Below are 14,752 nucleotides of genomic sequence, written 5' to 3' on the forward strand. Positions count from 1 at the left end.
TTTGGTGGAACCCAAACTAAGAATGCAAGGCACGGTAGCTGGGTACTATGGGAGATGCAATGACATTCAGAAAGTGGGTGTGGTTTCTCCAGGAGCCTAAAAAGTCAAGTTGATAGTAATGCAAGTAGCTGTGATGATGTGCCTACAGAAAGCAGAGGCAACATAACTAGATCTTCCATAAGGCTCACAGTTACAAATAGTGCAATCCATTGCTTTTAGGCATTTAAACTTTCCAGGCTACATGTGTCCTTTTTGAGTTTAGAAAATACTGCTATGGGAAGGCCAGAGTCAGCATCACAAAGTTCAATATTGAGTTCATGGTGATCAAAACCAGGAAGAGGTGAGGGTGGGGACACAGCATGATCACAGGCATAGAGCTGGGGATGAGCAGGGTTTATTCACAGAATGTAAAATTAATCTGATTGGGGGGTCCATGAACTACCTGAAATTGTAAGCAAAGTATGTGTGTGTGTGTGTGTGTATGTACAGGTCCATTTTTCTAGGGAGAGATTCTATAGCTTTAATCAGATTCTCTAAGGCAGTTCATGAGGTAAACCGTGAGGGAGGCAGCACTGAGGATTCCGAGGAGGCTTGTGATGGGGACTAAAAGTCACAGAATGTTAGTAAACTGTGCCCTGAATTATCATATTGAAACAATACTGTCTGTGCCCTTGTGCTGTGTTCTAGGACAGAGGTCAGCTCTTTATAAAGTTATCTTATTCACTCATCACAACCATTCTTTGAAGTGGGTTCTAATATTATCCCCATTTGACAGATGAGGAAACTGAGACCTAAAAAGATGCCTTGTCCAAGGTCACACAGCTGGATTTGAACTCGAGCAGGCTGACTCTAAACCCCATAGCCTTAACCCCACACCAGTGGCCATTAGATTTTTAATGCACAGAAGAATCACCAAGAGAGCTTGTTATAACAGAGATGCCTGGGCACCATCCCCAGAATTTCTGATTTAGCAGCTCTGGGGCAGGGCCTGAGGATCTGCATTTCTAACAAGTTCCCAGGTGCTGCTGTGGCTGCTGGTCTGGGGGCCACACTTTGCAAACCCACTTTGAACTCTAAGCTTTCATCTCCAGAGAGGAGGGCATGGAGCCTCCAAGAGTTGTGACTGAGCAGCAAAACCAAGATGAGAATCCGGTTCTATGGATTCTGAACCCGGGACTCTCCACACCACTCCTGCTTGGAGGAGGGCACAGCCTACTGAAAAATGTGTGTGTGCTTGCACGCACCCAGCTTTATTACCTGATGTGTGTCCAGCTCCGGGGGATGGCCGCTGGGGGAAGATAATTCCTTGCTTGGCTCCTCTGAGCCCACCCGGGCCCTTCTCCACCTCCTGGCCCTCCGATCTGCGGGGTGGGGGGCCTCCTCAGGCTCGCTGCTGTCTGAGGTCTCCCTGCTGGCTGCCTGGGGGTTGAAGTTCACGTCTAGCTCTCCCTGTAGGCGCATCTTCTCGGCTGAGGGATTCCTGGGGGCCTTCCTCTGCAACCAGGACAGCCTGGCCCGGCGCCCAGCTTCCCGGGAAGAGCCTGCTGAGGAGGTTTCTGAGTCAGAGCACATGGCCTCGGGGTTGGGGGACAGCCCAGAGTAGGCGGAGGGGCCTTGGTCTGAGCCCTGGGCTTGCATGGGCTGAGGCTGGGGGTTCCTGGCCAGGCTCTGGGGCTGTGGGCACAGCGTGCTCAAGGCCTCCTTCCAGTCAAAGTCCTCCTCGCTGTCGGAGCCCATCTCATCGTAGGCGGACGCCACGCTGGAGGCCGCCTCCAGGGCCTGAAACGTGCCACTCTTAGGTTTGGCCAGCAGGCGGGTTGGGGGCAGAGCCCCATCCTTCAGGGCCATCCAGTTCCCGTCGGGGCTGTGCAAAACTGGGGCCACATCTGCAGGCAGGAGGGGGAGAGAAATCAGAGAGGGGCTGTTACCGCCTTAGAACAAGGGGCCCCGCCAAGACCTCCCCTGTGCCCCTCTTCCTAGAGCACTTTCTGGTCTCCCCACCCAGACGTGGCCTCCTCCTTCCCTGAGTTGCTGTGACAGACTGTCTGGTTCATTCCATGATCCAACTTGGGTTCTGGCTGATCACGCACAGGGCTGGGCCCTCCTCCCTGATGACAAGGGCCCTGCGGCAGGGTCTGGGTCTCAGTCATCTCTTTGGCCTGCACTGTCCCAAAGCCAGCTCGTGCAGAGGAAAGAGCAGAGGCTGGGAAGTCAGAGGGCCAGGGCAGAGAGCAGGCTCAGCCACCTAGCCGCTGTGTGAGTCTCCGAGCTTGGGTCTCTGGTTGGTGAAAAGGGCACAGCTAATACTTCTCTGGGCTGCTGAGAGGATGAAATGAGGTGAGGCTCATAAAGTGTGTTACACATACCTGCTCAGAGCAAAAGATGACTTCTTAACAGCTCTTTCCCCCTTGCCTATAAATGAGGCCACTGTAGGGCAGGGCAAAGAACAAGAACCTTGAATTCAGGCAGAGCCAGGGCTGAGCCCCAGTCCTGGCCATTACTAGCAGGTGACCTTGGTCAGAGAGCATCTCTGAGCCTGTTTCCTGACCTGTCAGTGGGGACAGTGTGACCCTCCCGGGCTGTCAGAGGATTTTTATGAGACAACATATGTGAAGCATCCATCACAGTGCCTACTACAATGAGGGCCCCCAACTATTTTTATCTTCCATCTACTGAATTGAATTATACCATTATTATTTAACACCTGACTGGACCAGCACCTGTGTACTCCTTGTACATGTGTATAGAGGACAGATATGTTTATACCCTACGTCTGTACCCTATAATTCCTCTTCAGTACTACAACAACACTGTTTCCACTGACTGTGTGAACATTCAAAAGAGAGGCTAACCAGAGTATTATTACCTTTGACATGTTATGGGCTCTACCTGTGATAATAGTAGGTCTTCTGGGAAAAAGGGCTCTATTTTGTTGGCGTCTTCCCCAGTGCCATGTCCCAAGATCAACATTCAGGTACTGCAGAAGGCAGCGACTAAAGGGCCCATCAGGGTTTCTCCAGAAATGCTCAGGCTCTCTCTCAGTTGAAGCTAATAATGGCCAGTGAGCAGCAATCTTGCTTTGCCTAAGGCTTTCTCTGGTTACCAGAGCCTGTGCTGGCTGCCCTGAGGCAGGACGGAATCACCACCTCCTGGGAGCAGCCCTCACCAATGACTGGGGAGCTAGGGGATAAGTACCCCAGCTCCCTTGCCCATTGGAGCTCTTGGAGTTCCCCAGTGGGGCAAGCTCGTCACCCATGGTCATACCCTGCTTCATAACAAGTCATTTGTTGCCTATTTTCCCTTCCCTGTATCATATCCCTACTCTCCTCCCTGTGGTTCCAGGTTCACCTCCAAATAAACTATAGGCCCTCAGATCTTTTTTTTTTTTTAATGGCCTTTATTATGTTGAGGTAGGTTCCCTCTATGCCCACTTTCTGGAGAGTTTTTTTTATCATAAATGGGTGTTGAATTTTGCCAAAAGCTTTTTCTGCATCTATTGAGATGATCATATGGTTTTTATTCTTCTGTTAATATGGTGTATCACATTGATTGATTTGCGTATATTGAAGAATCCTTGCATCCCTGGGATAAATCCCACTTGATCATGGTGTATGATCCTTTTAATGTGCTGTTGGATTCTGATTGCTAGTGTTTTGGTGAGGATTTTTGCTTCTATATTCATCAGTGATATTGGTCTGTAATTTTCTTTTTTTGTAGTATCTTTGTCTGGTTTTGGTATCAGGGTGATGGTGGCCTCATAGAATGAGTTTGGGAGTGTTCCTTCCTCTGCAATTTTTTGGAAGAGTTTGAGAAGGATGGGTGTTAGCTCTTCTCTAAATGTTTGATAGTATTCACCTATGAAGCCATCTGGTCCTGGACTTTTGTTTGTTGGAAGATTTTTAATCAGTTTCAATTTCATTTCTTGTGATTGGTCTGTTCATATTTTCTATTTCTTCCTGGTTCAGTCTTGGAAGGTTATACCTTTCTAAGAATTTGTCCATTTCTTCCAGGTTGTCCATTTTATTGGCATAGAGTTGCTTGTAGTAGTCTCTTAGGATGCTTTGTATTTCTGTTGTAACTTCTCCTTTTTCATGTCTAATTTTATTGATTTGAGTCCTCTCCCTCTTTTTCTTGATGAGTCTGGCTAATGGTTTATCAATTTTGTTTATCTTCTCAAAGAACCAGCTTTTAGTTTTATTGATCTTTGCTATTATTTTCTTTGTATTTCATTTATTTCTGCTCTGATCTTTATGACTTCTTTCCTTCTACAAACTTTGGGTTTTGTTTGTTCTTCTTTCTCTACTTCCTTTAGGTTTAAGGTTAGATTGTTTATTTGAGATTTTCCTTGTTTCTTGAGTAGGCTTGTATTGCTATAAACTTCCCTCTTAGAACTGCCTTTGCTGCATCCCATAGGTTTTGGGTCGTCATGTTTTCGTTGTAATTTGTCTCTAGGTATTTTTTGATTTCCTCTTTGATTTCTTCAGTGATCTCTTGGTTATTTAATAACATATTGTTTAGCCTCCATGTGTTTGTGTTTTTTACGTTTTTTTCCCTGTAATTGATTTCTAATCTCACAGCATTGTGCTCAGAAAAGATGCTTGATATGATTTCAGTTTTTCTTAAATTTACTGAGGCTTGATTTGTGACCCAAGATGTGATCTATCCTAGAGAATGTTCCATGTGCACTTGAGAAGAAAGTGTAATCTGCTGTTTTTGGATGGAATGTCCTATAAATATCAATTAAATCTATCTGGTCTATTGTTTCATTTAAAGCTTGTGTTTCCTTATTAATTTTCTGTCTGGATGATCCGTCCATTGGTGTAAGTGAGGTGTTAAAGTGCCCCACTATTATTGTGTTACTGTCGATTTCCTCTTTTAGAGCTGTTAGCAGTTGCCTTATGTATTGAGGTGCCCCTATGTTGGGTGCATATATATTTATGATTGTTATATCTTCTTCTTGGATTGATCCCTTGATCATTATGTAGTGTCCTTCCTTGTCTCATGTAACATTCTTTATTTTGAAGTCTATTTTATCTGATACGCGTATTGCTACTCCAGCTTTCTTTTGATTTCCATTTGCATGGAATATCCCCTCACTTTCAGTCTGAATGTGTCCCTAGGTCTGAAGTGGGTCTCTTGTAGACAGCATATATATGGGTCTTGTTTTTGTATCCATTCAGCCAGTCTATGTCTTTTGGTTGGGGCATTTAATCCATTCACGTTTAAGGTAATTATCGATATGTATGTTCCTATGACCATTTTCTTAATTGTTTTGGGTTTGTTTTTGTAGGTCCTTTTCTTCTCTTGTGTTTCGCACTTAGAGAAGTTCCTTTAGCATTTGCTGTAGAGCTGGTTTGGTGGTGCTGAATTCTCTTAGCTTTTGCTTGTCTGTAAAGGTTTTGATTTCTCCATCAAATCTGAATGAGATCCTTGCCGGGTAGAGTAATCTTGGTTGTAGGTTCTTCCCTTTCATCACTTTAAATATATCATGCCACTCCCTTCTGGCTTGCAGAGTTTCTTCTGAGAAATCAGCTGTTAACCTTATGGGAGTTCCCTTGTATGTTATTTGTCATTTTTCCCTTGTTGCTTTCAATAATTTTTCTTTGTCTTTTATTTTTGTCAATTTGACTACTATGTGTCTCGGCATGTTTCTCCTTGGGTTTATCCTGTATGGGACTCTCTGCGCTTCCTGGACTTGGGTGGCTATTTCCTTTCCCATGTTAGGGAAGTTTTCGACTATGATCTCTTCAAGTATTTTCTCTGGTTCTTTCTCTCTCTCTTCTCCTTCTGGGACCCCTATAATGCAAATGTTGTTGCATTTAATGTTGTCCCAGAGGTCTCTTAGGCTGCCTTCATATCTTTTCATTCTTTTTTCTTTTTTTCTGTTCCGCAGCAGTGGATTCCACCATTCTGTCTTCCAGGTCACTTATCCGTTCTTCTGCCTCAGTTATTCTGCTATTGATTCCTTCTAGTGTAGTTTTCATTTCAGTTATTGTATTGTTCATCTCTGTTTGTTTGTTCTTTAATTCTTCTAGGTCTTTGTTAAACATTTCTTGCATCTTGTCGATCTTTGCCTCCATTCTTTTTCCGAGGTCCTGGATCATCTTCACTATCATTATTCTGAATTCTTTTTCTGGAAGGTTGCCTATCTCCACTTCATTTAGTTGTTTTTCTGGGGTTTTATCTTGTTCTTTCATCTGGTACATAGCCCTCTGCCTTTTCATCTTGTCTATCTTTCTGTGAATGTGGTTTTTGTTCCACAGGCTGCAGGATTGTAGTTCTTCTTGCTTCTGCTGTCTCTCGGATCTTTGTATTAGGGTCCACTTCTGGGGTAAGCCAAACAGACACCCACATGATGCAAACGTGCAGACTTGCCCCGTCAGTGGAGCATTCACTCTCGGGGAAAGGTGTATCCTTGGGGCCTTACAATTAGTCGCTAAGTCTGCCCTCGGGACCATCTTTGGGGCTCTGAATCTGATGCTTCTTCTCAGTGGCACACCCTTGGCCTTCTCTCCTTGAGGAGCTGGCTACTCTGTTCTCTGAGCTTTGCCAAAAAGCTTTCTTTTTTTTTTTTAACACTTAAACTATATCTTATTTTTGTGGTTGTCTATCCCGCCCCCCATCCCCCACCCCTGACCATGAGTTCCTTGAGGGCAGGGCCGCCTCTTCTTCACTGCTGGACCCCCAGCCCCTGGCCAGTTCTGCAACCCATCCTGGGCTGGTAAAGACCACTCGCTTGTGAACACAGGCACCCACAGGCTGCAGGGGAAGATGGGGCACTTGATGTGTGGCTCTACATGAGTCCAGCTGTCTGCAGCCTCTCCTGGGGCCATGGGAGGAAGCCAAAGAGAGAAGGTCCTAGTGATGCCACTCTGTGCCTGCCTCCAGGGTTGGCTGTGTTGTAGATGTGGTCCTGGGCCCACCTCCAACACCCACTACATGGTGGGCTGGGGTCTGCCCATCACCAGCTCCTCTCTTCCTCTGCCTTTTATAATTCCAGATTGCATGTTGCTCTGGGAAAGCTAGAAGTTTGCCAGTTTTTATCTCAGCAAAAGCAGGGATGGCTCCATAAATGCCCAACCCCATGAAAACCTTGTTTGTCAAGCTGCATTGTGGGAAATTCTCAGAGCTCTGCCTGGGCTACAGTACCATATTCCCTTCATGCACTGGGACACCCTCTGGGACGCTGCTCTCCTTCATCCTCTCCTTTCTCCAAATTCTCACTCTTTCATGATTGTGTAGACAACTCACAGTTAGAAAGTCAAGACCAGGAACTGTCCCCTGATCTTCATTTCCCAGCAATGAGCACATGCTGTGTATGTGGCAGATGCTCAGTCAAGGTCTACGAAGTGAAAATGTGTTTGGCGGGGGGACATGCATTACTTGCTGTAAGCACTGTCAAGACTGAAGACTGAAGGTGGGTTTACTCAGCCCACAGTGTCCCCTACAGCTGACCTCAACCATGGACCAACAGAGCCAACCCTTCCCCTGAGGCATAAACAGAACTGCTGAAAATAGTCCAGTTGACGTTACCCTTCTAAGATGACCTCTGCCTCTGGCCCTCCTCTGTTCTACATTTGTGCTCTGCTGAGACTAAGAAGTGCCCCCAGGGAATAACCTGCTTCCTGCTAAACAGATCAGACATCTTTCAAGACTTCTGGGGTTGGCCTGGACATTTTAGCATGTCAAGGACCGAGCAGTCCTCGGAAAAACCAGCAGTTTTCCATACAAGTGCTTTTATATTTTTTATTTTAAATCTTCATCCTGAGAGATGCATGGATTTTTGAGCCGAGTATGAAATCATTTTTCTGTGTGTGATGTTGTTGAACTAAGTTTTTTGTTTCTATGCAGCTGATAAATTACACATGGGTGCCTTAGTTTAGAGAAATTTATGCACAAAATCATGTTTTGAAAACCAAGATCCTTTGCAAATTTTTTTGGAATGCTCATAATTCAGCAGGAATGGTTTTGTGAAATGGAGTGTCTTTTAGAAGTGCTTATAATACCCCCTAAATTTGTTAGTTTCTAAGTCTGAACTTTGAAATGCTCTTTCTTTGTTGTTATTTGTTTACTTTTATGGTGTGGAGACACTTATTACCATGAGTAGTTGAAAAGCCCTGCAAATGTTTGAGGACCACATTAGCTGTGGTATCTTGGACACTGAAATGAATGCCTGCTAGGTTGGATTGGTGTTCCTGGCCTACATATAATAAGACACCTTCTCCTAGTCCACAAAGAACACGTAGCTGAAGGGGGGCTGTGTAGCCAAGTGATCTGAACACACTTGCCCACTGTCTCACGGGTCTCAGAAGGAAAACTTCCCATGTGGGAAACATGTCCACATTATATATTGTGTGCTGTGCGAGAGACCTCATGACTTGGTGGCCCAGCTGTCCCAAATGGACACATCTCCACTCAGACTGATGGTAGGAAGGGCTGAGCAACCACACGACAGCCGAGAAGCCTCCCAACAGCATTTTTGAGACCCACAGACCAAGCACATGCTGCTTAGAACAGTTACTTGTCTCATCCAGCCTGTCCACGCTCTTCCAGCTGGGCCATGCCTCCTCCTCCCTCGGCTGCCTCGATGCAACCTCCAGCGAAGAGGTCCTCAGGGCATCTTCTCTGCTGAGTGAGAACACAGACTGTGACCGCTGTGGAAAGAAAAGAGGGGAAGGGGTGACCTTGTAAGGCACAGTCCCCAGGAGGAGTGCCTTCAGATCCACAGGCGTCCCACCGCATGGAGAAGACACAGCTGATGGTAATGGCTTTTCTCGTGTTGAGGTTTAGAAGTTGCAGATCAGTGCATCATGCCATATAATGGCACACATGTTTCCTGTTTATTCCATTGCAAGCACGCAGGCCTGCCAGAAAGCATCAGAGTTGTGGTAGAATCCGACAGAGCAGGTTCTCACATGGCTCCTGTTTACCCAGCCATTCTCTCGGCCAAGATTTCTTAGGGCCAACTGTGTGTGATGAAAATGAGAGCATCTTCCCTTCAAAGACCTCCAAACCTGAGCATGTCAGCAGTGTAAGTAGAAAGTTATAGCACAATCTAAGTGCTGCAATAGACAAGTGAACCAAGGATGATCAGTCCACAAGCCCAGAGCCTTTGCAACACATTCCCATTTAGTTAAAAAAAGGAAAATAAACTCTAACCTAAGGGCAAGTGGTAGAAAAGGGATTTCAAATGACTGACAAGAAACATGTTTGAGCTGTATCATTTCTGTATGTTACAAATGTTATACTGCGAATCTGAAGCTCAAATGTTCTGTATAGGGAATTTCATCAAACAGAAAGAGACCAATTTTTTCCATTGTCATTTAATGAAAGAATTCCCTTCTATTGGTGATTTACTTTGATCTTTCTATATGGGTGAAACAGGAACGAAAGCGTCTCTGAGGTAGGAAGCGAAGTACCCATCTCTGACTCAGGCCCCAGGCAGTTTGGCGCCACCAGCTGGCCAACCTCAACAACAACAGCCCTGCTGCCTTCTCTCCCGGGAGGAACTGGCTCATCTTGGTAACTTTCTTCCTCTCCCGCCACAGGTCCTGAGAGTAGGAGACAAGAGGGGAGCATGTTTGGAGAGCTGTGGGCAGGGCCCTCGGGCGGCTGAGGCCGGACTCAGGACTCAGCTGTATCTGGGCTCCAAGACCACCTCTGCTACAACACCTTGGCTGAGTGACTCAATTTGTTGAGAAGCAGAAACCTAATCTTGCTCTGCACACAGTAATTGCATAATAAGTATGAGCTTTAAAAAGGTGTTTGAGAATAACAAAGGAGAATAGCAAACACCGGATCCAGGATATATAGGTGAGAAAATTGAGCATGATGACCAGGGTTTTGGGAGAGGACAATGCACTCTGTAGCCTTGCCCCGAAGGATGGTTAACCAGTCTGAGAAAAGACTCAGAGAGGACTGAGGATCGAGGCCCAGCATCACCGTCATCGCAGGCTAGGCCAGGGCCCAGCAGCCCTCAGACATAGGGCGTCTGGCACCCTTTGTTGGAGAGGGTGGTACAGCCAGTTCTGGTCCAGAAGGAGTCATAGGAAACCTCTTCTATTTCCCCTCACAAGACCTTGAGGCCGATCCAGGAGGAAGATGGGTTTGCATAACAACTACGGAACGCTTTAAGCTGTGTACCAAGGGTCACAAACTGCCTCCCACTCCTTTGATTACAGAAGAGAGTATGACGGGTCTCCAGACCTGCCGTTCGATGCACGGTCACAGGTTAATGCAGCCCAGGAGTGGAGGAGCTCTCCCCCTCTAATCGATTAGATGAGATTCAGTGTGCATTCAGTTCAAACAGGCCACGGTCTGTGGGAAACCCCCTTCCTCAAGCTGGGCTGAGGGTCCTGGCGGCTTCTATTCTTGCTGTGTTATACGACACTCTATTGCAACATCTGTTATTTTGCCTGGTGCAAGCAACTGAGGGAGGTTAATGGACTGCTAAGGGTGACATCCCCAGCCCCTAGCACAGTAACTGGTACGGAACTGGAAATCAATAAATGTTTACTGTGGAGTGAATGTGATTTGGGGTGGGCTACAGGATAGGTTTTCAGAAGTGCCTGATGATGATGATGATGATGATGATAATGATCTTACTAACTTCTTGGATGACACTGGGGATCAAGAGAAACAAAGAAGAAGCCCACTGTCATCCTCATTTATGTCATGGAGGTCAAGGTCTTACTTGGAGGAGAGAAAAGCTAACACACACGTCAAGTGGCTCTCAGTTGGGTACCAGTTCCATCATTCCAAGGGCACAGCAAGCACTGACCCTGTCTCTAGCGCCCTGAACAGCTCTGATACTTCACAACAACCAAGGTTTTCTTGGGGTTGGGTATTCAGGGAGCCATCTATAATTTTGTGAAATCCTTGACAGATGATGAGCAGCTATCACAGAGGCAGAGATTAAGGGTGACAGTCTATTGGCAAGTGAAGTTGTTAAAAATGAAGAAAAAAAATCCTTCCATGGCAAACCCCCATATATTCAGGGGAACATACCCTTGACACGCCTCCCACCTTGGACTGGCAAGAAGACCCCCCTTCTGTGTGATCGCACGGCTCTTCCTGTCTCTCCTACAGTCCTATTCCAACATATCGACTCCTCCACAGACTGTGAGCTCCTTGAAGACAGGGATGGTCTTTTGGGTGTGACCCTCGGTCCCATGTTTGTGACTGAATTTGTAGGATGTAAGACACAGGTGTGGCCCTAAGGAGCTGATGGCCTATTGCCAGGTGCAGTATTACTGCAGCCTCACCTGAGCTGTTTTCTATACCCTGGTCTTTATTTTTCTATCTTCAAACTTCTCACTGTAAATCACTGAATACATGTTTGAAAGAGAGGAAATGATAGTATTTCATTTTGCAGTGGCTCAAACAATATTTTATTTCTGTATGTGTGTGGCTGTAGGAGGTGGCTGGGCTCCACTTCTATAGGACAAAAATGCTCCCTCACCTACAAAAGCCAAGATCAAGCAATGAAAAGTCCTTCTGTCGTCCCAGCAGGGAAGAGGGGATCTATGTTTTTCATGAGTTGAGGATGCCAGGCTTTTGTAATCTATTTCAGGCAAGCCATTGTTTCACACTAGGAAAAACAGCTATACCCTGACAATCACAAGAATCCCCAAAGAGCTGACTCCAGCGCATCTCAGGACACTGCTGGCCTGCTGTCTCCAGCCAGGGTGGAAAAGCCCCAGACCCTAGACCCAGTTTTGCCACAAACTCATTGCAATAAACATATTGCCCAGAAGATGGCGCAACCACGACACTTTTACTTGCCAGTTGGTTCAAACTCTGTGGCTCTCGGGAAGTGATGGGATTACTTGATTAATTTATTTGCCTTGTTTCCCTGGCTGGGCCCTCTGTGCCCACCCTTTCGTTCCCACCCACAGCTTTTGTTTTTCTTCCTCTTACCCACCCTAGGGTCCATGGAAGAAACAGGGCTGGTGATGTCAGGTCAGGCGGGCCTGAGTTACAGTGCCTGCATGTGTATGCTGGGGGGCTGGGCATGGAGGGTGGAGTCCATGGGTTCAGGAATGTTAGCATGCCAGCAAAGCCTTGCAAAGATGGACTGAGAAGTTCAAACAGGCCCCGCCTCATAACTCTTTGGGCATGAATGGGTAGTGTGTTGGGTAGGGTCCATGCCAGCTCCTCCTCTTGCTATGTGGGATCTTGGGAGGATCTGTTCTAAGCTTCAGTTTCCTCACAGAAAGGAATCAGTGCCATGTCTAGCACACAGAATGCACTCAGTAAATATCAGTCAAAATAATAGCATTTATTAAGCTCTGCCACTGAGCCAGGGCAAGACCTCCATCCCCTCACTCAGTCCAATTGGGTGCACATGAGTGAGCTGCGGCAGCCTGGAATAACTTGCCCAAGCACAAGGTTGGCGCAGGGCGGAGGCAGGGCTTGACCTTGGGTCTGTCTGGCTCCGAGGTGATGCTCTTCCATGCCCTCTTGCTGCTGTGCCTGACACCCTTTGCTGAAAGCCTGGGGACAAGGCACTCCTGGCTAGCATGCTCCAACGCAGCAGGACCTGCCATCCAAACCAGCTGGTTCTGAAGCTCTAGGCAAAACTTGCAGTGTGATCATCAGTTACCTTTGTTAAAGCTTCCTCTGCAGCCGCTGGTCCCCCGTGTGGGCAGCAGCGTGCTGTTCTACCTGTATTTCTTGGAATGGTATATTGTTGCTATGACTGCAATGATTATCATCACTGCCACCAGGGCAGGCTCCCTGGGGCACCAGTCATGGCTTCAAAATAAGTCTTTGCTCTCAAGGAGCCCACATCATAAAACAGGGAGAGAATGTTTTTAGTATCAAGGGTTTATGGGCAAAGGGATCGATAACAGTGTTCATATGAATAACAACTGAGACATAGCTTTGCTTTGTATTTTTAGGGTCGGGCATAGTCATTAAATTCAATCCAATAATTATAACAATAATGAAAAATACTTTAGGTCTGCCCTATAGTCATTTAAAGGAGTGAGCAAATGTGAGGGAGGAAAATGACAAAAGCACAAAGGGAAAAGGCTGAGGAAAACAGGGAAGGATAGAGAAGAGACAGAGTCAGACAGAGATGCACCTTAGTCCCCGGGCATAGCGTATGCCCAGCCTCTGCTGTCATCATTATTATCAATAGGATCACCGTATTTATACAGAGACGACTTTATATACACGCGCCCAAAGAGATAGGCACTAAATGAATTATAACCCCTGCACTGGTGCCTTTCAGGATATTGCATCTTAAGGCTTTGAAAGCTAGATTGCACTGACCCCCCTACTGGCAGAGAACCACACAATAAAGGAGGAAATTAAAAAGAGGACAATCACACTGAACTTTCTTTCAAGAGAATAGATGAGAAATCCTGTCAGCGTGGGGATGGATTAAGTTTGGGTTTTGCAGTTCAGCCCAAGGAGGGAGGCCTGCAGTGTTATGGGATTCTGCACAGTTAGCCCTGGAGCCAGGGTATTCGTGTCCTCGGAGAACTGAGGATAAAGGAGGAAGCACTGCCAGGAGACCACTGGTTTAGGGCCATCCAGGGTCTGTAGGTCAGGGTGCCCTCCTGAAGATATCACGAAGAGGCCGTCCTTAAGCCTGCAGCCTTCCCGGCATCCCCCACCAGCTTTGGGTCAATGTACTGATGCCCAGCTCTGCCCCAGACCCCGTGAATCAGCGCCCCTGGAGTGGGGCTCAGGCAGATGAGGAAGATGAGCGTCTGGGGCGAGAACGGCTCGTGGAAAGGTGGGAGAGCCACCTTCCTCGAAGTCCCCAAGAACCGAGGCTTGGCCTGCTGGTTCACGTCCAGGCTCTGGCCAGCCTCCAGAAACATTTCTGCTTTTATGCCCTCTGCTTCTCGCACCGTCTTTATCTAGCTCCCTAGACCAGAGCTGTGTAAGAAAACTTTTCAGGGAGGCTGGAAATGTTCTGTATCTGCACTGCCCAATAAAGTAGCCGCCAGTCCCAGGGGCTGTTGAGGACTTGAAATGTGGCCAGTGTGACTGAAGAACTGGATTTTAAATTTAACTTTAATTAAATTGTCACTTGTGTCTTGTGGTCACCATATTGGACAGTGCAGACCTAGAACCTCTGGGATGAAAGGGACCTTAGGGATCGAGTCCATTGGTCTCACGTTTTAGAGGAGGAAGCTAGATCAAAAGCTTTGGAACAGGAAAAAGGTATTCAACTCCTGACCCCCCTGATCACTAGCTGTGGGAGCTTAGGCAAGTTATGCTAAAACTATAGTTTCTTTACCTATAAAATGGGCCCAATAATACCTGTCCCCACCTTTTGGTGGAGAGTAAAAGAAATAACGTGTGATGGGGTGCTTTTCCCATGTCTTCCTTTCCAGTTTTTTTTTTAAATTGAAATATAGTTGATTTACAATATTGTATTATTTTCAGTTGTACAGCAAAGTGAGTCACTTACATATATGTAGTTTTTCAGATTGTTTCCATTATAGGTTATTATAAGATATTGAATATAGTTCCCTGTGCTTCACTTAGTATGATAATCTCTAGGTCCATCCGCATTGCTGCAGATGGCATTATTTCATTCTTTTTTATTCTGCCTTTCCAGTTTTAAATTGCACCTGTGTGTTGCCCTGTCCCTTGCCCTGTGCTATGACTGTGGGCACCTGCAGCTGATAGAACACCAGCCCTGCTGGCCAGTCCTGCTCTTTCTTGCTGAATTTCCACACCGAGGGCCCAGCCTCTATCCCATTTTCCACACGTCCTTGCCGGGGCTGCT

At 46.5% G+C, this 14,752-nt stretch overlaps 1 protein-coding gene across 2 annotated transcripts in view; it reads right to left on the minus strand.

Annotated features, from left to right (window-relative positions):
• MYRIP (myosin VIIA and Rab interacting protein) overlaps positions 1-14,752 on the minus strand; it is a 223,572-nt gene that overhangs the window by 58,034 nt on the left and 150,786 nt on the right. For both annotated transcript variants that reach the window (XM_059939381.1, XM_059939382.1), the window contains 2 exons: positions 8,522-8,654; positions 1,258-1,886 (listed from right to left, as the gene is read on the minus strand). In XM_059939381.1, the coding sequence (XP_059795364.1) occupies positions 1,258-1,886; positions 8,522-8,654 (762 nt within the window). The remainder of the gene's footprint in view (positions 1-1,257; positions 1,887-8,521; positions 8,655-14,752) is intronic.

Source organism: Balaenoptera ricei, chromosome 11 (assembly GCF_028023285.1).
Source record: "Balaenoptera ricei isolate mBalRic1 chromosome 11, mBalRic1.hap2, whole genome shotgun sequence".
Lineage (NCBI taxonomy): Eukaryota > Metazoa > Chordata > Mammalia > Artiodactyla > Balaenopteridae > Balaenoptera > Balaenoptera ricei.